Here is a 24,577-nt window from a genome sequence, read left to right on the forward strand (position 1 = left end):
TATGATTATTTCTTGATGCTTGACCCCGCTAGAAGGAAAAGGCAATTATTATAATCGTAATTTACTTATATTATCTTAATGGTTGAGGTACATTGAACGATTGAAGAACCAAAACATTGCACCTATTCTTTTTAGTTTCTCGATATCGATCGCCCCACTAGATACAAGCATGAGTAAACTATAATTTTGTTTGTTTTTTTCAAAAAAATTACGGATGTAATGCCCGGTTTATAATTATTCCAGTGATCTGCGAGATTCCATACTTGCTGGATTCATTTCATTCCATATGTTTGCTGGATTCAGTTCATTCCAGTGCCGGTTTACATGAAAGCAATCCAGTACTGGACTGGAATAACGTAAACCGGGCATTAGTTGCCAGGTGTTCAGGTACTTAAGCGCTTATTACACCTTCCTAAATAAAGTCAACTAAATGTATTGGTCACTAATTTTAGGAAAGTGTAATTAAATTATTTTTGTCAGCAGGGGTTGGATATTAAAGAACTGAATTATAAAACATTTCCGCCCGCGCAGTCAAAGAAAACCCCGCATAGTTCCCGTTCCCGTGGGATTTCCAGGATTGCGTAATTTTCCCGGGATAAAAAGTACCTTTCTTGGGTATCAAAATATCTCCATACCAAATTTCATGAAAATTGGTTCAGTAGTTTAGGCGTGATTGAGTAACAGGCAGACATACAGATTTACTTTCGCATTTATAATATTAGTATGGATGATAGTATGGGAGTATTCAGAGAGAAAGCTTGAAACTTATAAGCGCTTATCGGCGCTTGTCATGTTCATATATTTTCCTGCGCGGGTTGACAGCACTGACAGGAAAATATATGAACATGACAAGCGCCGATAAGCGCTTATAAGTTTCAAGCTTTCTTTCTGAATACGCCCTATGATACGTATTTTATAATGAACATATTATGACCTAACTTCTTCGTAGGATATAAGCATGTTGCATCAGCTGAATTATGTTACGATGCCATAGATTTAATAATATGTAAAACTATCCTAAAATAATTTGTAGATAATTTCTGCAGCCGCTGCACTGGTTCTAAAACACCATCATCAGATTTAGTTTCAAATTTTAGGGGAGTGTGATCAGAAGTTTTTAATTTCTTAATTACCTATGACCTTAATTTAGGAATGTGTGATAAGCACATTATCCTTCAGAGTAGAGAAATCTGAAATCCCTGTAAAATCCATTCAGGTGATCTTAGAAAACTTTCTATAAAGGTACCTAGTCTAAAAGCTGTAACATGTGCTAGTTGTAACAACAGAACTCTCATTAAAATTGCATAACTTTTAATAGAACCAGGATTCGAACCTGGATCTTTTGAATTATTATACGTGATCCGAATTAGTCACATTTGATTGGACATCCAATACAAAAGGTACAGAATCTTGCAATTATCTGCAGTTGCCTTTGCAATAAATGCTTTGCCATTGCACCATGTATTCTTAATTCTAGTCAAATTGTAAGGACTTAGGTATTTCATAAAATTCAATAAAACAAAAACAGGAAACGATATGATTTTCTTGAATAAAAAAAAGTTTATCATTATTCTTTATTTGGCAACTAACAAGAGAAAGGAAACAAAAAAGATAATAAGGCAAACACAGTTTTGCAAATTTATTCCACATATTAAACTGATACAAGATTGATACAAGTCAGAGCTCTAACAGTATGGACATGCTATGTGGTCGAAATACAAAAAATAAACGTTTAGTTACAGTACATCGATAATAAACATTGCAGAAATCCTGAACTTTACAATAACTACTTCTTCACACTAATGTATTTTAAAGGGAAATATGTAATAAAATAAAGCAAAAAACTAAAGCAGGAACACAGTTGGGAAATGTTATCGATTACAAGGTGTTACTATTTTAGCCGTAATAATTGAGTCGTCGGGTTCATTCCATTCGTCTACAATTCATTCTCGTGTATCCTAAGTTGTAAGTATGTCAAAAAACAACAGTCAAACTCCTTATAATATAATAATTACTGCTAAAATACACATCACATCGCAAAATGCGTTCGCAGGAATAAAATATATCGAATAACATGTATTAAAAAAAAACAGACAGTCGACGGGTCTGCGACCCGGCGCGCGACCGCAAACAGGCAACCGCGGCCGCGCGCCCTTACAAAAATAAGTATATATTAAATATATACGGCTAATACGACGAAAACGCGAGCGCAACGGGAGACTCGCGTCCGAAACATTTCATAACGTCCTACTTTAAGATTTTTACGGAATCGTCGCGATACAAAATCGAAAACGTGAAAATCAAATAAAAAACACGATACATAGAAAAAGTGGAACGGCCCTCCTTGCTGACTTCCGGGGGGGTGTCGGCGAGCGCGCGGCGCGCGGCGCCCGCGAGGGGCTCCCCTGCGCAGCTTGTCGTGTCTCCGGGACAGGGGCTCGCGGGCGCGTGCGGGGCGCGGGCGGGCGCGGGGCGCGGGCGGGGCGCGGGGGGCGCGGCTAGCTCCCGCCGTCCGCCTCGCCCCAGCCGCACGCCGCCGCGCCGCCCGCGCCCAGCCGCCGCTTGCTCTCCCCCCCATTGTTCTGGTGACCCCCGTCCAGTTTACGTTTACCTGCACACACCGCAACCGTTACCGCAACCAATATGATATACACATACTCGTGATCATGGATACTACTGCTAGAGTACATGTTGCTAAAATGATGTTTTAGTGACTTCTGTTTCATCCAACTACAAATATTTATACAGGGTGGACACCGTTGGTATACTAAGCTCAAAGGAGGTTATAGCTTTGCATTTTTTGTTACGCTGAGTACGTAAAAAATACTTTAAAAATTCCAGACTATCCAGACGCAATTTTTTTGAATGATGAATTGTTAAAACTATGTGTACACACTTTAAGCAACCCACCTAAACTTTGCCACCCGCACGTGAATTTTCTTTTAAAATTATGTTTTCATAGACAAAATGCTCACATTAGCGAAGCGGTATATGACGGCTGCGCGAAGAAAAGAAAACATGGATTTTAAGGAAACAGTTTTGACGTAATTTTGTATGCATAACTACAAATCCCTTCGCGCTTAGTATACCGATAGTGGGACACCCTGTATATGAGGTTCTATACTATGAACGATCTACAGGAAAGGAAGAAGGAACAGGAACATAGAAGGATAGTTACCGATATAAATATAGTCCAGATTACACGCAAACCATCAAACACGCTGAAATGAAAGCGTGATTTTTTGGTCAATAGCTGTCTCTAAGTTGATTTTGAAATGAAAACTTCTGAAATTATGGATATGGATAGTAGGAAGTAGGATGATAATGGAGCAGCAGGTTAAGTAAATGCTTTCAGTGGAAACGATTATTGACCACATCTTTTGGGTTCGATTCCTGATTGGCATAAAATTTCACAGAAAGTATCAACAATTACAAGTCTAAATTAGAAGATACACAAGTATTTTAGAAGATGTGGTGCTCCAAATACAGTACAAACAGTTTGGATGAGCATCTTGTCCTTCAGAATCCACCTAAACAAAAAATTAACTGTCTAAAATTTTAAACAAACCGAAGACATCTACATATTTTTTCTTCATTCTACCTTCTTTGTACTTTTTATTTGTACTTTTCTCTGTGGTGCACAATAAAGAATTTTTGTTTGTTTGTTTGTTTCTTTTCTGATCTCCAAAAAACAATTGAATTCAGTTTAGGTGGCTTCTGAAAACACCAAAACTTCAAACTCAATACCTACATCTATGTAGGTACGTGTACGGACTCACCTGGTAAACTTGGCTTGGCGCGCGGGTTGCCACGCATGGCGCTGGGCGTGCGGCGGCCACGAGCGGCGCGACGTGCACCACCACGGGCCCCAGCCGCGGCCCCGCGCCGCGCCCAGCGCGCGCTGGTCCCACATGACCCAGCCCCCTGCGCACCGACACGTGAGCACTCCGCTCGCACCTCACCCCGGCCCGATATACACGGATAATCCGACACAACTGTCTCGGTTTTAACCAAGAAGCTTATACATATATATATTACACTGCAGATTTCAGTATGAACATTCATTCAACGTCATATTTTCTTGTTACAAGTTAATGGTCATAGTGCAATCTCCAGTGCATTAGATATAAGCTTCTTGGTTTTAACGCGCTTTTGATACTGCTCATACATTTTGGAAAAAATTGCAAGGTATGCAAAAAGGGTAACTTCCGAAAAAAATGTAATCTCCCCGATTATAGCTTCACATAAAATTGACTTCAGCAAATAAGTGCCCTACCATTTTTATTTTATCTCTGATAATTTTTGCCAAGTACCGCCAATTATTTAATATTCCTTTCGATTTAGATACAGGACAGTTGTCTCAGTTTGAACGTGATATTGGGCACATTGGGTGCGACGTGAGCGCAAAGCAAACATCCACAGTCACCCACTTTTATGGTGTCACTAACTACATGGCTACAGAGGTGACTGTAGATGTTTCACATACTATTTTACGCCATGCAGCGTATATTGAAATTAAATAAGAAATTCTGACCTACATCTAATTACTATCACTATTCTAATGTATCGTCATATCTAAATATGACAATGCTTAACAACTAATCGACTACTACGTATGTGTAAAATGCGACATTCTCCATTTTACTCAAAGGAATAAAACAAAGCAAAATGTAAGAATGTGTCATGTCAGTCAACATGCTTCGTAATTCTGCGTTTGTATAATGCATTATGCAACTGAAGAACAATCAGGTACCTACAAGCTGCTGTCCTACATACTAACTACTAGACATATAATAAGTGTGAATAAAGATGTTCGAGCCCAATGTCGTTCCCAACTATTTAAAGCTAGAATTATTGGCTCAGAGCTTGTTCATTTTCGAGTGATTTAATTTTGTTCAATGAATACAAACTTCCTTACGAACACTATGGATGAAATGTGAAACTAATTATATATTTAAAATAACGCGCACTGGTCTAGCAAGAATTCTAGCATGACAGATCGAACATTGAGCCGCCATCTTCATTAACACGTGATATAGACATCGATACGACATACATCGTTTGGTACCTGAATGCCTCCGGCTATATCGTAGTAAAGCGTGTTGGGCCCGATAGCGACATCGTCGTCCTGAGGTTACCAAGCGTGTCAATATCTTCGATAAATTCGTCTACTCGAGCATTTCGATCTCGACATTCAGGGGATGCGGGGGGCCAAGCTCCGAGCGTGTTAACGGGTTAGTAACAAAGCGGGGCGAAGCGCTACATGGGGAGACAAGCGCTGGATGATGTTAAGCGAGGCGAAATGTCTAATGGCAACCGAAATGTGTGGGGTGACGGGCTGGAGGCTAACGCATTGAACAATTATAAAAACGCTTCAGAGTTTTAGAGGTATTGAGTTTCAAAATGTCTGATGTGGAAAATTAACTATACAGCTAGCTATTCACGCAACTATTATGTTATCATCAAACTTTTTAGAGTTCTGCCAATTTTGATTCAATGAGGTAATATTGAATATCGGGTCAGCGAGCAATCGTATCGTGCAAAGCAAAAAATGCGTTAGCCTTCGTCGGAGTGGCCTCAGCCGTGCAGACCTGATGGTGCGATCGGCCGCTGCCACTCCGGCACTGTCCATGCCCGGTTTGCGCCGTCTCGATCGCGTTATGGACTTTACATCTAGTGGGGTACGTCAACTGCGAACTCTGTTACAGTAACATCCAAGAACAAACTTGCCGGGTTACATTTCAAGAACGGGTAGTGCCGCCCTCGAAATGCAACGTGTCGAGTTTGCTTTGGATGCGTGCAACAAAGCGCTCGGCTCAAGGCTGACGGCTCCACTGGTACGGCCCACCGCGCGGGGCCGCGCGCGGGCCGCTCGCCGCGCGCGGCCCCGCGCACCGTCGCCAATATCGATCACCACCGTCAGGCCTACACACTACCGTCTTTACCGAGTCACTGACTCCATTCTAGGATGGGATTCAACCAAAAAAAATAAAAAAAACCAAAAGTGAAGAAGATAGATGATAAAAAAAAATTTTGCAAATCAAAAACCGAACGGATGATGAGTACAGCGTCTAGTGACTAGTAAAATAATATATTAGTTAGTGTGTGAGGGACCCACCGGTTGCGCTCTGTTGGGAGGCTGGCGGACGGCGGACGGTTGCGGTGGCCCCGCGTAATCAAAATAGAACTCATCGTACCGGTAAAATGGCTCATTGTAGCCACCTCGGTAATCCCCGTACCCGTAATAGTCGTAATCATAATCTATAAACACACAACACAGGCCTTTTAGAGGCTAAGCTAAACTAACGCTAACTTACAAGCTACCGTGGACGAGGGCGACCTGCCGCACCGCGTACGGATCGCAAGGGGTCGGCTCAAACGTCTCCAGCTTCCTTAGCTCAACACACCTTTACGCGTCAAGCGTATCGGACACACGAAAACAACATGCATCGCCAAATCTATTTATTAATCTTGAGTTATGACAATTTTGAATGGGGATGGTATCCACGTCTGTCGATATGTCCCACCACCATAAAACCTTGACTGAAAGCGATGTAAACATAATGATCGATTAGACACCGTAGACCTCGTTTTGCGAATGAACGATAGTAAACAATGTATGCATGCAGTCGAGTTTGTTAGGGTTGTTATTACATTAGAACAATATGGAGCCCTGTTTACGCTTCATATAATTAACGACTTTTCTACCATTTTTCCGAAACCATGCAGAACCTAATCCTAGCTTCTTAATACTAGCCTATTTAGCGTTTAGATTTGTAAGTTTCGACAATACAATCTAATGGAAAGATGGCACAGTGAACTCCGATTCCCTAAAATATTAGAGTATATTGTCAAAACATTTTGTTAGTAGGGGATAAGTAGCAGTTTGCAAGTGTGCGCGTAGACCACACCGTGTTCACATTGTTACAACATGTACGTGTGGGTGAACAAGGGAAATTCAACTTTAACACCTTCTTCACCCAAGTGCCGACAATTCTGTGCAACAATTTGAAGGTAGGTTGATTTTTTCGGGAGCACAAATGATAACGCTGTCCTATATATTAAAATTATAAAATGGACATCGATTTGTGACCTATCGTTTATATACGTACAGTTGACCGAAAAATAATGCAAATGTATGAGATTTTTTTTAATGTACGATAACAAAAATAAATATTTAATGGATTTATCTCCTGAAAATTAAAAAAAGCAACCTACCTTCGTTTATACATTGATTTTTGCCACAGAATTTGTGAGGAATAAAAGAGATTGAGAGTGAGAACCTTTTCCAGCTTTTATTTATTTCTAAAATATTCTTAAAATTCGTCCTCAGAAAAGGTTCTACTTTTTGTAAAATGTGTTTCTGTGTATTTAGCATGAAGTGTGTGTGAAATTTGTATCGCAGATATTTGTCTATTTTGGCGTGTATGTATTTGGGTGCGTTTTTTTTTTTTTGTTGGTGAAGAAAAAAAAATTACAGTTTTAGAATTTAGACATTTTACAGCGAAGACATTAAAGCATTTCTGTATCATAGATTTTTGAATTTGCCTGAAATTATAATCAGGTTCTAATTACCCTGATAACGATGAAGCGCGTCAATAAATTTAAGAGAGGGTAGTTGTAGAGCCGTCATTTATAGACGAAAAGGATATAAAAATAAGGGCATGTGTTATGTTATAATCAAACGCGTGCTATGAAAAGTATTTATTGTATCTTCTATGCATTACGTACGTATGTGAATGTGTGTATACTTTGTCAACCACTTACATTAGGATGATATTATCTATATGGACGCTTTCATGGATAAGTGTCACGAAGTGTACTTTCGTGTTCGTTTGTGTGTGTGAGTGAGCGTGAGTTAGTGAGTGTAATATATATCATCATGATGACACATTCGCATGATGCATGTATTGCTTAGCGTCGAGTACATTTCTATGTAATGTGTTTACATGATGTTTAGAATGGTGGCTAGTGATTACAGTCTAGTGACGCATATCGCAGTGATGCGAAAGAGTTTATATGTATATTTTATATACTATGGGTGCCTGTCGCGATGTGATGAGGGTGTTAATGTATGTTTTATATCTAGTTTTATATTAATGTGTGTCGTAATGTCATGAGCGTGTTTCTGAGTGTGTGTGTGTGTGCTTGCGTGCATTTGTGTACGTGTGTCGCGATGTCATGAGCGTCTATGTGTTACGTGTGTATAGTATGCACCGCGCGTGTTGCGGTATGATGTACGGTGTACGTGTACGTGTATACCTATATTAGGAAGAGCTGGAACGTCAACACATTTACACATTGCACATGTTAGGCCAGGAGATACTGACACAAAATTTCGGGTCATTTGTAACAGGATGGCGGTCTAGAGGGGTCTTAGTACGCAATGACAAAAAGAAAAATGATGGTCAGAACGCTGGTACCGGTGGACTAGTCGCATGGGCGTTAGTCACACTCGTCGGATAAATAGCGAAAGTCCAACGATTTGTAACACAAAAATTTTAGAATTTACCGATAGCCCTTAAAAAAGATGTAGGCGGTAGTGTCATGCCATACTTTTACGATGTGACTTACAATCCGCCTTACCGACGTGAATGCGTTGATTTAAAAAAACAATTCAACCATTTGTACCGGGCTAACAAATGACTCGAAATTTGTGTCAGTATCTCCCGGACTATGTGTAGCTTTTATTTTGCAATTGTTTATAAATACAGGGTGATGTAATTGGTGTAGTACGAATATCTAAAAATCTATGAAGAATTTTGTGATACAGTAAATGGAAGAATTATAGACTATTTTACAGTATTTAATAAAATAATTTAATTTTTTGTTCATTTTCATTAGAAATGTCAATTTTTCTCACCAATGTGGAAATTTGGATGATAAGGATCTTGTTATAAAAATATAAATTTTGACTAAAATCGGAATTTTTTTTTCAAAAATCAAATTACTAATTAATAATCAGAGTTATCACCATTTACATTAATTTACAAACGATATCGGCTGTTCTTACTTAAAATTGAATACCAATGTCTTATTGCGGTAGGTAGCACATATTTGTTAGCGCGTATTGGTAGGTATTACGTACTTACTACAAATATCATATTTCTTAAAAAAAAAGTCAGGACAAGACTGCTCCGCAACTGCAGAAGACGTCCGTTATTTAAATCATTATCAAAACAACCACCCGTGTGTTGGGAGTGAGCGTACACGTGTTATTTGTATTATTTTTATGACCTGAAATTTAATTATTATTTGATAATTCAATGATTATTAATACTTTTATCCAATTGATTATTATAAGAATAAATAATTAAGTTCATCAATTGATTTACTTTTAAATTATAATTTTACAGGTAAATTATGAGAGCTTTCATAATTATATTTGCATATATTTATCTACAACGCACCATTTTACAATTCATGTCTAAAATGAAACTAGAGTCGCATTTATTTTTGAACATACTGTAAGTGAAATTGCATAAGTGTGAGTACTGTGAACATGCCAGCTTTCCTTAATTGACCGATACGTGTACGTGTACGTGCATGTCGCACGTGGTTGCGATGTCATGAGCGTCTATGTGTTACGTGTGTATAGTGTGTACGACGTGTTGCGGTATGATGTACGGTGTACGTGTACGTGCATGTAGCACGTGTGTCGCGATGTCATGAGCGTCTATGTGTTACGTGTGTATAGTATGTACGACGTGTTGCGGTATGATGTACGGTGTACGAGTGTGTGTATGTGCATACTGACCGTAGTCGCCGCGGGCCTGCGGCGGGCGGGGCGCGGGCTGCGGCGTGCGGCCGCGCAGCGCGCCGTGCACCGGCGAGCAGCTGCACCAATCAAATCTGACATTACACAGCGACACGTTACACACACGACACGGAGCCGCGTGGAGGTGCGCACCGCCGGACACGAGTACGCAATATGTGCGTCAAAATATTTAAGAGTGTGTTTCATCGAACATTTTTGAAAAATAAATAGACCAATGTATCGCTTTATTCGTATGAACATTTTTAGTGTGTTGCGTCGAAAATAAAAAAAAAATGTACACCAATGTATCGTATTTTTAAACAAAAAAGATTTTGATAATTTTGAAGCCAGTATAAAAAATAAAAATACCAATGTTTGGTATTGTCAACCGTTTATACTCAAAGATTTTCATAATTTGGCATTAAAGTTTTTCCTAGATATATTTTTATAGCTTGTATTATAATTTTGAAGCGCAAATAAAATGAAAGTAGCCAAAGTAAAAAAAAACCGGCGACACGCAGCTCCATTAAAATTATGCAAATAAATGAAAAAAAAAATACATATATAGTAAAACAGCAAATAGAAATTTAATAATGCAAAAATTACTATTAAACATAAAACAAAGCAAATCAACGGACTCGAAGGACCAAAATAAAAATACTGTTTGAATTTCATTTCATACTGTTTTAAAATTATTAAAAAGAAATAGTATTTGAGCTTTAATAATAATCGAAAACAGTTAAAATACGGCCACATAAAACATTACATCAAAGAAACAGAAACTTTTCTTTATAAAGAACATATATATTTAAATATACAATTCTCGTCTTAAAAGGGCGTGTGCGTCATTTATTAAACGTTCTCACGACGCAATTCAATAGGTCAATAGCAAAACCGCTCGCTTTTCATAGCACGAAAGTACTTGTTCAATTCAAACCAAAATACAAAATACCGATTATAATATTTCATTTAAAACATTTGATTTGACAATTTTTTGAATATTTATTATTAGATTAGACTCATTTTTAATTTTTTTTTACGAAAAAAAAATAATGTTATCACTAGGCAGCGCGAAACCTAAACCATGAGCTCATATTTCAAAAACAAAATCACTAGGCGGTCCGAAACCTATTTCCTTAAAACAAAATCACTAAGTATTTGCGAAAATATATTTTACAAAAAAAAATTGCACACATTTACTACTAAAACATTTTTCAAAATTTTTTTTTGTCCTTAGATTCTAAAAGCACTGATATATTCATTTACCACTGTATTGTTAATTTTAATTATTTAAACGGTACAAGTAAACGTATTTTTACAAATAAATGAACTTTCAAAAAAAATTTTTTTTCAAGTATCCTATTCAGCAACCGTCTATCACACGACAGTCCTAGCCACCTAGACGAAACAAAAAAAAGACGGGTTGCACTCCGGGAGTGCCGGCAGAAGTGAAAACTTGATTATTAACGTTGAGCATGATATGATTGATGATATGATATGATGATATGATAATGATATCCATCATGTTGATATCCATCCGTCTTACGCTTTTTCGATCAGGTCACGTGTCCTGACGCGAGTTCAAGATTTTATACTCATTACAGAAAAAGTGCTCAACGCCGCTAAAGAAGTTTTCACTTCAAAACCAAAAGCAGTGGACCCTTACCCGCCACGGCCGTAGATCATCTGCGTCATGCGCCGCTCGCGCGCGCGCAGGATCTCCTCCTTCTTCTTCTTGTCGGACGGCGGCTTGGCCAGCGACACCTCGAGCCGCGCGCCGCCCATCTCCTTGCCGTCCAGCTCTTGCATCGCCTGCGGACCAAAAATAGTCCAAACTCAAACTCAAACATTTAATATTCAATTAGACTTCTTTTAGAAGCACTTTCGAATCGTCATTACATATTTTTAACATTTATTCGATACATCTATCAATTCGGAAAGCAGTATCTATGGAGAAGAACCGGCAAGAAACTCGATACTATTCGGCCCTTCGCTCATGGAGCTACTCAAAAATGACTGAACTAATCAGTAATTACGATTACAAACCAGTTACAAATTGTATCTCGCATACAACGCTACTCAAGTTATAAGGTTTCAGTCACTTGTCAATGTTTGCTCGTTCATTTTTATCATAAAAAACAAACTCGGGAAACCAGTAGAGTGGAGACCGGCACGACGCGTCGCGCGTGATTGGTTGCTAACGCGTTACTCACCAGTTAGTAACCAGTCGCGTCGTGTGCGAACCTCCATAGAACATGTATGGGCTGTGACGCTCAGGCAACTCGTTAGTAATTTGAGTTTGTGACTAGTTCTTTTTGAGTAGCTCCATGAGCGAAGGGCCTTAGAGCGTATACGCACTATGCGGGTAGCCGCATTGCGGGTAGCCGTCCGGCTGACCGCAAGCACAATTATGTACGTAATATTCATTTCTATGCGCACTGCGATGCGGCTACCGCAGACCGCACAGTGCGCATAGAAATGAATATTCCGTACATAATTGTGCTTGCGGTCAGCCGGACGGCTACCCGCAATGCGGCTACCCGCATAGTGCGTATACGCTCTTAAACTTACAAGGAATTCTGACATGCCACATTTTTTTGCAAACTCCACTGCCTACTCGGTCTAAATTTTCATTTTGTGCAAATCCTACCTTTAATCTTGAAAGTTTGATAGGATGGATGGATGGATAGTATCCTACACCCTCACGCAAAAACTAACGAATTTTGCCCGCGCTTAAATGCTTAAGGACTCTCTCAAGATTTTTACTGCCTTGATAGCTGCCACTAACATGAATTTATTGAATACGGTATGGCCACGGGTATCAGGTCTTAGGTCATAATAATTATTTTCAATATCGTACAATATAGTGTGTCCTACAAGGAACTATGATCGATAAAGTCTTTAAGTTGGCCAATCCCAATCGTTAAAATATCCTTGCTTTAAAAAATAAACAATACATAGTTTAAGAAGACATTATATTAAAAAGCGTATATGAATTAGATACACACCTTAACAGCACAGTCTCGGTCTTCAAAATGCACAAACGCGTAATCCTTAATCTTCTTAACTCGCTCGACGGTCCCGTAACGTTCAAACTCCTCCTTCAGCGCCTCCTCCGTTATCTCTTGAGTCAGGTTCCGTACATATAACACCTTTACCTGTTTCACAAATCAAAATAATAGATTAAAAATATTTTTAATTATTAAAAAAATCCTGCTTTATCTGGAAATTTGATCAAAAAGAACCTATTACCAACTATTTTGTAAACATGCTGCTAAAAATATCTGCTCCTACTAGAATTTGCTAGCAGAATTTTCGAAGTAGGTATATTTCAAGCTTTTCAAGCAAAAAACGACAAAAAATTACATCTAACTCACTTTGCTCATGGTCTGTTCGTCAGGTTCCTCTTGAGGGTCAGCCCAATCCACTATAATATCACAGCCCCAAACCTGGACACGTGATATCATTAGTATACATATAGCATATGCCGGAAAAATATATTTTTTTTTTGATGAAAAAAAAATGGTGGTATTCTAAACATATCTAGCACAAAATAAATATTCAAAATGAAGATTTAAACTCACAAATAATTTATACTTACGTCCTTTTTATATGGACTAAGCGGATATTAAAGCAAGAGTAACGCACCTTTATTCTACCGGTGCCCAGTCGACGTTTAGCTAACGACGCAGCCTTGTGAGACTCGTATTCCAAAAAACAAAATCCTCTATTTTTCTTCTTATCATCGGGCGAACTATAAATTATTACTTCTACCAGTCCAGCTGCAATCATACAACGCAAATAAAGAGTTTCGAAACGACAGCGCAGCATTAAAATTAAAATTACAAAGCCCCCTCCAACCCATCGCTTAATTCAAACATCAAAGGCTACAAAATATGAAGCAAATCAAACGATATTTTAGGAGAACATATACTGAAGAAGTCTAGAGAACAACAGCGAGATTCTCCAGTCATTACCAGTGAGCTTTCTCGAGGTTGAGGCCAATTGTCTTCTCTTGGGGCGAAGCAACTAATGGTAGTATGGGCCGAACCGGTCGCGGTCTCGCCGAGTTAAACAATTTCAGTTTTAGTATTCAAAATTAAATAGGTCAATTGCGATAAAAGCAAGAATTTCGGCAAATGCGTTTTTTAAAAAGAAAAAAACAGAAATCGTTCAGTCAGTGATGCCGCAGACCGTCCATAGCACACACTACCACGTTGTGACGCCGCGTCGTATCATCTATTTTTGCATAATATCTACTATTCGAAAGAAGCAAGCAACGTCCCAGGGCGAAGCGGGCCGCGGGCGCTTCGCCCCGAAACGCACCCGCCTTCAATAGCGCTTATTATGAATTCGACAAGGACTTACGTGCGTGCCTAGTAAGCTCCTCAAACAAATCGTCCCGACCTCGATTCTTAGGGATATTCCCCACGAATAAACGGTGATTGTTAAAGGAAACCGTAACGCCAATCTTTTTCCCCTTTCGAATTTCATAATCATTCAGCTGCAAGAACAATTCGAGGGAGAATAGCCAATGGCCGGGGCCGGGCCGCGGCCCCGCGACTGGAGACGCGCGGACGCAGCGCGACCCCGCGCGCCGAGCCGCGCCGGGGCGGGCCGGCCGGCGGGCCGGCGGGCCGGGGGCGGGCCGGCGGGCCGGGGGCGGGCCGGCGGGCCGGCCGGCGCGGGGCGGCGCGCGGCGGGGAGGGGAGCGGGACAAGCGGGACGCAAGCGGGGCACCCTCAGCGGTCCACACCAAGCCCCGCGCACTCAACCCAAAAATCTATCAACTCTTTAATTCATTCGATTGAAACTTTACCTGTTAATTTACCAAACTCTTCCAGTATCTCCTCTTTGCCTTTAGACTTGGGAATGTTGCCGACGAAAAGTCGAAGATTCGGTACGCTAATCTTAATTCTCAGAGTCTTCCCAGGTTTTATTTCGTGATTATCGAGCTGTGGGAAAATAACAAGGGAATAATTTTGAAAAATGGGTATCAATTTGGAACCGTTCGGCCGAACGTCGCGAGCGGACGGACGGTGTCCGGCGGCCGGTGGCGAGTCGCATGTCGAGTGGCGAGTCGGTCGGATGATCGGTCGATAGTCGAATGGTCGTGGATGAATTTTGCGAAGTCGCGAGCGCGAGGCGTGAGATGATGTCGGTTAGAGCCAATCGTGATGAGTTAACTGTACTTTTGATGATTAAGCCGAAAGTGTACGGAGCAAAGAGGAGAGCCTGAGTCGTATTAAACTCTCAGCCGGAGAGAACTTTTTGAAGCCAATTGAAAGTTAACCCTGTAGTAAGTAGTGGACCGTTTGATGAAGTGAAAATAAAAAGAAGCGAGTAAAAAGTGTGATGGTAACAAAAAATAAAATTAAAGCAACTTAAAATTGAACGGAGGTGCAACAGTAAGAACGGGATGATATCTCAGGAGAAGCGAGGCTAGATCAGTTTACAGGTGTTATAATTGCACATTTACACAAATTCAGTGAGTATATATTACTGGTGAATGCGACCACATGAAACCGTGATACCGACACGCCTATAACCGATTATTTTTAGGATAACGAGTCATTAATTATGCATCATGACAAATTGTTAGCTAATTATTCTTGGCTAAGATTGCATGTGATCGTTATAGGAGGTATATTACTCATGCTATAAATGATATAAGCTTAATTCTAGATCACCCAAATGTGCGTGTACACATTTGTCAGGCAAATGGTTGTCTTGCAAAACTACGCGCGGATGAGAGCGCTACAGTAATTTTGCAAGTGTCGCCACGTTTTGGGAATTTCGTTTGGTGAGGTGGAATTATCACTAGTACATGTTTAATTAGCATCAACTCATTTGTTGCAAATCATTCTAAAGGAACGTAACAACTATTTCATGTTGTGATGATGATTCCATGATTGTAGGGCAATAAAGCCGTAGGCAGAAATGCACAAAATTTTTTTCATGCAAAAAATTACGTTCGAGAATGGAAAAATAAAAGATATTAACTTTTTTACGATACAAAGAATTTAAAAATTAAATCATAATTCTGACGACGGCTTTTCGATTAGGAAAATTTACAATGAACAAAATTCCCAAAATGCGGATATCTAAAGTGCTGTGATTTCAAGGGATACAGATATACTTAAAGATTCGGCGAGTCACCTGCAAAGTAGATGTCAAATTAGAATTTTGTATCAATTTATGATCACCAATCGGACAGAAAAAGGATTATTAGACACAATTTAGTTACCAATTAAAATGGTCATGTTTCTAGACACATGAGTGCTTTAACATCAATATTGTTTAAAATGCGGGTAGCAACAAATATTATCGATATTATATTATTAAGAAAACTGTAATTGATCAAATGGCATAAATAATTATATAAATAGCGTATACAAATATCAATAAAATCAATTTCAATAAAAAAGCATTTCACAAAATAAAGATATTTCTTGTTACCCGCACAAACTTTAAAACTTAACTAGTGGAACATCAAGTTTTTAAACATTAGCGCTATAAATTTTATTTATCAACAGTTAAACATCTATTTAACATAATAATTAATCATAAACAAATTTACGAATAAACTTGAATGAAAAACTAAGATTTATTGCGCTCTTGCAGAAAAAAACACCAATACTGCCGGCGTACGAATTGTTTGCAAGTACAACGTTCCCGCAAGCGGACTAGAGTCGGTCGTCGTGTCACGTGTCACGTGTAACAGTGCGCAGAGCGTGTAGGTCGCAAAGAGTTCGCACGGAGACGGGACCCACCTCCTGCACGGCGCGCTGCGTGGCGTCGCGCGACGTGAACGTGACGAACGCGTAGCCGCGGTTGGTGCCCGTCATGGGGTCCATCATGAGGCGCAGGTCCCAGATGGTGCCGCAGCGCTCGAACAGCGGGATCAGCTCGTCCTCGTACATGTCCTTGGGGATCTTGCCGCAGAACACCTCGCAGCCGGCGCCCGGCGTGCCCCCCTCCCAGCCGGGCGGCGGCCCGCCGTACTTGCGCTGACCTGAGGGTCACGCGTCTAACTTTATTCTACGACCTATTTGTATAACTTGGGTTATAGGTTATGTTTAGAAGTGTGGTGTGGTGGATTTCATTTTTGTACAGCGAGGTTATAGGTTAGGTATAGTGTAATAGGTATAAGTTCTAGTTTCTTTGAGTTGTTTTGATAGACGTTGATGTGATGTGAAGAGAGATTCTAAACGTTTTTAAAGTCACTTTACTTATTTTGAAAATGATTTGGTGAATGACTAATTGTTAGAATCAGAATCATAATAAAAAAAATGTTTCTTAAATGTGCAAATTTAAATATTTCCTTTAGTAAATGTCCTACGGCGTACTTTAAACAAGTCAATTTCACCCGATACTACCCTCGCGAGTCGCAAATATCAATATAACAGCACAAAGGAGATATATCGCGTATCGCGTTGTAATAACGAGTTATTGCTTATAATATTTCATTGCAAATACTATCTCCAGGCGGCTTGTAACGCTTGAAATCTCTGCTTTGTTACAAAACGGTTAACGATTAAAATGATACGCAAGATATGAAATGTCTGCGCATTGCAAGGGTCCGCGGCAACCCAATTGCCGAACCAGTTTGATGCACTTAGATTGCACATCGTCTAGACTTGTTTTATTGATATTCCAACGGTCCTTAGTTATTACATTATTTAATAGAAATCACACGCCGAATCAAACGACGCACTATTGTAAACGGATTTTCATAACTGCATCATTAAATTTTACTACCTTGTAACAATTTTGTACATTTTAAATTACATACTAATTTATGGATCATTCATTTCATTTTAATGAATGCAGCATGAACGTACTTTTTTCTGTTTTATTGATTAGTTCTAGTTAAACAATAAAAAGCCTATGAAATTCAATATGTAATTTTTTTCAATTTCCTTCTTGCAGTTACTTAATTTGATTGTGTAATATATTTGTTTCATTAATTAACAATAGGCTTAACCTCATAGCTCACGCCTAAAATTAATCAATGAACACATGAAAAGATTTATTTATTGATATGTTTGTTACTCTTTCACGCAAAAACAGCTGATCGGATCAGTGTGATATTTGGTAGACAGATTTAAGTCTGGATTAGCATATGCCGAAGTGAAGCTGCGCGAGTTTAAAAGTAAATTAAACACTGCTTCTTTATTAATTATAAGCATTTAACATTCACTTACCAGTGGTCACGTCTAACGTGTATCCGGTCCTTGCAAGGATCTGCTTGATCTTGTCCTCGTCGGGCCCCTTCGCCTGCACCGCGGCCGCCAGCGCGGGAGCGCCCTGCACCCCCGCTCTGCTTTTCTGTCTGCAATTGCGTGCACCCTTATGTATACCTTGTTTGTTCTTGATTAAGGTCTATATTGCTATGAAGGTAAGCGTCCTGAGGGCTTAGCGACGTGCTAAGCCTTACTTTTTGTTAAGGCTGTATTTGTAGGAATACGTAGCGCGTACCGTAGGGGTGTTAAGGCTGTGTGTACGAACAGATATTTCCAGATTGGTTTACTTGGGATAATTGAAAGTATCGCACGACTCGTTGCAGACGAATATCTCATCTATAGACACGTGATTACTCTTATAATCTACAATGGGGTGAACACTGAAAATGTATCACAGAGATCACGTATTGATAGTTTTATAGTTTAGATTTAATCATACAAATTGACACTTTGCCAAAATTGGTAGTTGTTACGAATATAATAAAATGTGTGTAGTACATTTTTGCATGACTGCATTTTTTCTTAGATCATAAGCATTTTTGTGACGAACGATTAGGCATGTTATGCTTCGTTTCGCAAATAGTCTCATTGTTACAATTATTAGTATGTATTAAACAAATGAAAAAAGTCTCCTACCTACACAATATTTTACGACGGCATTCCTTGTTTGTGACTATTATATTATCGCTACAATCTATTTTAGACGTAAAAATTAATATAAGAACCTTCTGAAAATTGTCTGCTTTATTTTTTACTAGTTACAGTCTCTCTAATCGGTTAAGACGTATTTTCTTTGCCGACATATAAGAGAAGATATATTGCTAAGACTTTGTTTTCGGCAGGAGATGAGGAATTTTGTTTAAAGTTTGTTGGTATTTTTCGCACGCTAAATTAATTTATATTGCTTTTCAATGAGTCTCCAAGCAAAGCTTTCACGATAACAGTTATCATCGCATCCCTTTCAAAACCAGCAGTGAATTTTCACGCATTTAATTTTTATTTAATTAAATATTTATTCATTCTAAAACAATTGATAAAACATTCCCTTGACACTTTTTTGATAAGAAAATGCTTTAAAATGTAATATCAAATATCCAATTTTTTTGGTGCATCACTTAATAAAAACACGTGATTCAACCAACTAGGTTGTGGCTGCAGGTTTTCGATAGTGCCCACAGCATTTGAAACAAATGTTTTGATTCTAATCAGACATGCTATAAAACGCGTTAGGTACAGTAATTTTCAAAGGGGAGCAGAGGTATTCCTCTTTGATAAAAGTAATAATCACTTAATTTTCATCATTCCCTAGTGAATCCGTTTAGCAACTAAACATACAGGTAAGACGCATTTTGGAATTTTTAATAGCAATTCAAGCAATCAATGAATGGTTTACTTTTACTTTTCCACTTATTAGATACTTAATATGTATTTATACTTTGATTAGCCACTATGTATGATCGAGACTCGAGTGCTATTAACGAGTTGCGAATTCTACGTAATGCAGTACCGAGTACCGACACAAAATTTTATTATTTATAAAGTAAACGTCCTAAATACATTTTATATGCGTCGCTATGCGTCATGATTCTGAGGATAATGACCAATCCTTATCTAATCTTAGGACTTCAGCTTAATAAATTCCAACACCTACCCGCCGATTATGGAAACTTTGAAAACGAAAGCAAAATGCAAACACGGTATTGAATATTCATGAAATTCTTAAGACACCTGAGTCATAGTTATAAAATGCATACGTAAAAATATCGTAGCATGCAGCCGGCAGCTTCTTTATGTAAATACGGCGAAGGTAACTAGATGGCAGCACAATTTGCACAATCGCAAGCTAAACTGCCGCAGTAACGCGAGAGATAAGTGTCAAATCAATTTTTCAAGATGACCCAGATATACAAGCGGCGATTTGGCCACCGTCCAAAGATTTGATTGTGTTGCCGCGTGAGAAAAAAAAATGAAAATATACACAACTCACCTATAGGTTTTCATAACTCCACATAAATAAGCACTTTTATTTGATACATGCTCAAGATTTGAATCTAAAAATTGTCCAAGAACACTTAAAGCACCGTCGGATGGAAATTCTTTTAAGGCATCTAACGCACGCTCGTCCAACTCTGCATGCGCTAGCTTTCCAGTCTTATAAATATCATCAAGCTTGGCTGCTACCTGGAAAATAATAACATCTACTTAGTTTCCAGAAACACCGTACTTCCAATTGGCTTTTAAAAAGTTGGGTAAGTTTTCGCCGTTGATGTTAGCCTAACCCATAAATAAGCGCATGCGCTTAATGTACATTATCCAACTTAAACTTTATCAAAGAACACTATTTGCTAAGGATACAAAGATCTAGGAGTGATTCTAATAAGACATCAGTGGAATGAAATATGAATACCGTAATTTAAGAACGGCGCCAACTTCCAAAATTATCTCAAAACAAAAAACATCAACATAACCTAAAAACCATCTAAAACATTTTAAGCATAGCGTAAACAATTCAACAACAATGCAAATTACATTTATTAAAGAAAATCTCGCATTCTTAGGTCACCCACACATCTTTGCGTTTTGGAAGCCATACCAAAAGTTTCGTAGGGCTTCGAAGGCGCAATGACATCATGGCGTCCGGTACAATTTAAATTTCTGCACTTCTACAAGACAGAAACGGCGCTTAAAGGTCAGTAAACCAGTTTGCAGAGTAAATGAAAAGTGATTACAGAAGCTCAGTGTAACAATCAACCAATTATACGACAAATTCGATTAATTACGAACATCGAAAGGACAGATATAAGGGCAGTTTCACATTTTTAAATTTTCGTTTCAATAAAATTTCGTGTTACCATCTTTTTATTACGTTCTGTATACTTACTTATGTTATTGGAACAAGAAATCAAATGAAGCCTTTAACTATGTTTTAATGACTATTGATTTTAACAATAAGTATAACACATGAAATATGGAATTATTTATAACCTTGAGATTGAATATTCCAGATAATTTATGTAAATAATTACCTGTGCAAAGATAGTAAAGGTCATTGAAGAGAAAATATCTATCAATACCTGGATTATCAGAGTTATAAGGTCACTTATTACAATAATATTATTGTACTAATTATCATGATTACAATGAAATGGAGAATTTAAGGGGCAGCAACATTGTTTATCTACCAAGAACAACTTTGTTTATTATTGTAATCCACAAACAATGCCTTGCTGTTTTATGTACTTTCATACATTATCTATACCTACTATACTTCTATGAATATGAACAAATTTATTTGTATGTATGTATGTACTCCATAAAAATAAAATCAATTTATATTAATATTTAACCTTTTCTAATTAATATAGGTACCTAACTACCTACATCATAAGTTTAAATATTTTTATTATTGGATTTCATTAATTAATTTCATATTTCCACACAAATTAAAACCATTCATAATAAATAATAATTAATATTCCAAGTACATATAATTTTAAGTTAAAGAATATATTTTAAAAGCATTATTTATACTTTAATTATTATAGACAAAAGTTTTCCAATACATTTCTTATTGGATTTTTATCACCTGAAATCTTTTGATTTGAAAATTATTAAATTGTTAATTATAACATAATATAAAACCTTTCTTATCATAAAATTAATATTTGTTGTATATTCTTCTTTTCAAAAAAATATCTTATAGAACTGCTATGCAATTTGAATGAAGGTACATGATATTAAATTTTTATTCTTATTAGAATCTTGTATGTAAGATTCTTAGTTGAATTAAGTAACAAATTTTGAAACAATTATGACTTTAATAAATACTGATAATGATTCAAAGGTTAACAGAAACAGGCCATTTGTAATGATATAAAATAATGTTCTTTTGTCCATGCTATCAGCCTTTGAAATATTCAGTACCTTAAAAATTTGTTATTATTTTATGTACAGTAATTATTTATTATGTATTTATATTTATAGTTATGTAAGTTTTTTGATACAATTCTAATAATCCTATGTTGTAAATTCATTTAACAATTTCTTGGAACTTAGATAATATATGAATGTGTGAGATGGTAGCGGCCAATTTAAATTTTATAAATTACCTTATTATGTTATTTATTCATGTAGGATAAATACAAGTAAAGGTGTGTATAATATTATTATATGTTTCAGAACTCACCTTTGGATCCAAGCCATACTCTATGAGTTTGCGGTAATCTGGTGTTCGACAAACATCGGAGTCCCTTCCGGGGACCTCTTCCATGGATATTTCACCATTGCCTTCCGCCATTCTGCACAATTATTATATACTTTTAACACTCACTGTACACTCAGTCTTTATTTATTTATTATTTAACACTTATATAAAACTTTTTAATACTAATTTAATATTTGGTCCTCTCACTGCTTGCCTATAGATGATGTCATATATATCAAGATAGCCTCGCTTAGGTAGTTTTAGGAACTTTATTCAATAAATACTGTCATTAATAAAAAAATTTAAGTGAATAATACATAATATTTACCTTATTTTGTAATTTTTGCAATTTTGGAAGAAAATGAAATCTCTCTAACCGTCCGAAAAACAAAAAAACAAATGATGCTCAAACATATGAAACTGTAAAACAATGGGATTGTGCACTCCTCATTCCATCCGGGTACAACAAAAATTTAAAAAGCGAACGCGCGGTTTATTGCATTCTTAGTGATGTAAACGTAATTTTTACCTAAAAATAAAAAAAAATCGGTATTTAAAAAAAATAACCCTAACAATGACACTTATATTAGAGAAGATGCGAAACTCCGCGGTCAATGACCGAAATAACAGAGTATATAACAAGTCTTTTAAATTAAATAACACACAACACTTTTAACGAATAATCACTATATAACACATTTCATATCCTTCAGTGTCGAAAAACAAACACTAGTAACTTTCCGCGCATAAAACTTTGGCAAATGAGAAACTGCAATAAGTTGAGAGTGCAACTGCATTGCACTCTGTGTGAACCGGCCGGCGCGCGCCTTTATTTCCAATAAGATTCCAATTGGATCGACACAAGACTCGCAAAAGGGTACAAAACACTATAACACTTTGCCACTTAACGATCAAAATTAACTTCAAACACTGTATGCGAAAATAATTACCTATTAATTTTGCTAGTTGGTGACCGAGACAGATATGGCGGCACCGCGCGACGTCAACGTGACCGCGACTACGGGGTTCTCATAACGACGCGCGCGGGACATGCAACGAGGAGTGCATTCAAACTTTTTAAAAGCACTTAAATTTGTAAATAAAGTTGAAGAATCTCTGTGTTTCCAGGCTGATTGCAATTGACGAAAGATAACAGATTTTTTATTGCACAGAGAGTTTTTGCAATGTTGCGAATAATTTTGAATGTGAAAGAGCGCGGCGCGTCGCGCAAGGCTACCGGCCGCGAGGTGAGACAGGCTAGCGGCTGCGGCAAGACGGCGGCGAGCGAGAAGCCGAGAGCGAAGGGGGGAGGGTGTTGCAACTGGCGGTGCAGGCGTGCAGCAGCGTCGCCGCACCGAGCTCGCTTGCATACTTGCATATACACTCACACTCGCAAAACATCTGACCTTCATTACTTTAAATCAATTCATTGCGAAATTTTGCCCTTATCACAAATTTGCAATATAATATTTGCAGTTCTTTATCACAAGCGTATAGGTACCTAAGTGTTGCGAAATTTAACATTTTTTACTTCAAATATTGTTAAATTTTTCCATTTTCAAAAATATAAAAATTTAAATATAACTACCGGCTATTAACAAACTACCTACTTACTGTGTGTAATTAAAAAAAAAATATTTTTATTTTAACTTATCTTAATTAAATCATTTTCGTTAAACAAGAATTTATATTTCTATTTATAAAAAATATTCTAATAAGTTCGTACGTAGAATGTCCTTGTAAAGTTCAAATACAACACACCTAATTCTAATTACAAAAATAATTACGACCAACTGTCTAACGTAAACACAAACTTTATTCAGCCGAAAAAGATCACACGGTTACTGATCGACAGCGTCCAATAGTGGAACAAGGTTCATTACTCTTTGATATGGAAACGAAGGGATAAAAGAGTTTATCGCAATAACCCCTTGCTTTAGTTCGCTTCACCTGCTGATTATTGAAGCCGTATGTATTTGCGACACATACACAAAACTGGCCTCCGTACTTCGTTTGTATGTGTAAGAAACTTGGATCTGTATCCGCCGCATAATGCATAGGTATGTGGGTAGATAGGTAGAACGGCTACTGCGGGTGCCTTGCTTTGTACGGACAAAGATCTAGAGCGACCCTTTCACCGCGAATATGAATCTTACACGAAGCCAGTTTCGTGTCTAAAATCGTTCAGTGCCCAAGACAAATCTCGCTTCACAAAGACTCGCATGTCATATGTTATGTGTATCGTACAACAGACACACTTCCTTTCTCACATTTTCTTGATATCAATAGCGTTAAAATACAGGCTGTAAAATGAACTCTCCACAAGTTTCCGGCTCCCTCAATGGATTAAACAGCTTGAGAAAATTTATA

General features: G+C 37.9%; 1 protein-coding gene and 1 long non-coding RNA gene across 7 annotated transcripts; both read right to left on the reverse strand.

The window, feature by feature from the left end:
* Positions 1-1,612: 1,612 nt before the first annotated feature.
* Syp (synaptotagmin binding cytoplasmic RNA interacting protein) lies at positions 1,613-23,463 on the reverse strand. 6 transcript variants are annotated; one of them, XM_089695131.1, is made up of 17 exons: positions 23,158-23,463; positions 22,536-22,736; positions 22,190-22,301; positions 19,991-20,184; positions 17,965-18,092; positions 16,531-16,772; positions 14,577-14,712; positions 13,406-13,539; positions 13,135-13,206; positions 12,766-12,915; positions 11,424-11,569; positions 9,758-9,852; positions 6,119-6,261; positions 5,057-5,128; positions 3,780-3,924; positions 2,562-2,611; positions 1,613-2,461 (listed from the first exon to the last, which is right to left on the reverse strand). In XM_089695131.1, the coding sequence occupies exons 3-17, from the start codon at positions 22,298-22,300 to the stop codon at positions 2,174-2,176; spliced, it is 2,106 nt and encodes a 701-aa protein (XP_089551257.1). In that variant the 5' UTR covers position 22,301; positions 22,536-22,736; positions 23,158-23,463; the 3' UTR covers positions 1,613-2,173. The 6 variants fall into 6 exon arrangements, with proteins under 6 accessions (XP_089551257.1, XP_089551253.1, XP_089551256.1 ...); XM_089695127.1 differs by lacking the exons at positions 1,613-2,461; positions 5,057-5,128 and having other exon boundaries at positions 2,472-2,611; positions 23,158-23,461; XM_089695130.1 differs by lacking the exons at positions 1,613-2,461; positions 5,057-5,128; positions 14,577-14,712 and adding an exon at positions 14,126-14,261 and having other exon boundaries at positions 2,472-2,611; positions 9,758-9,837; positions 23,158-23,460.
* LOC149488615 (uncharacterized) lies at positions 22,351-23,585 on the reverse strand. Its single transcript, XR_016315596.1, has 2 exons — positions 23,445-23,585; positions 22,351-22,490 (listed from the first exon to the last, which is right to left on the reverse strand). It is a non-coding gene; the product is annotated as an uncharacterized LOC149488615 (long non-coding RNA).
* Positions 23,586-24,577: the final 992 nt, after the last annotated feature.

This window comes from Colias philodice, chromosome 5, assembly GCF_061535455.1.
Source record: "Colias philodice isolate Cphi_HAF_F1 chromosome 5, ilColPhil1 Martin Lab GWU primary, whole genome shotgun sequence".
Lineage (NCBI taxonomy): Eukaryota > Metazoa > Arthropoda > Insecta > Lepidoptera > Pieridae > Colias > Colias philodice.

Excerpts from the sequence above, each read along its gene's own strand:
- Syp (XM_089695131.1), bottom strand. The coding sequence starts at position 22,300 with ATGGCGGAAGGCAATGGTGAAATATCCATGGAAGAGGTCCCCGGAAGG. Across the intron at positions 13,540-14,576 it reads AGAGTTTGGTAAATTAACAG|CTGGACTGGTAGAAGTAATA; the intron begins GTAAAGTTTCAA and ends GTATGATTGCAG. Across the intron at positions 12,916-13,134 it reads ACGAACAGACCATGAGCAAA|GTAAAGGTGTTATATGTACG; the intron begins GTGAGTTAGATG and ends TTTGTGAAACAG.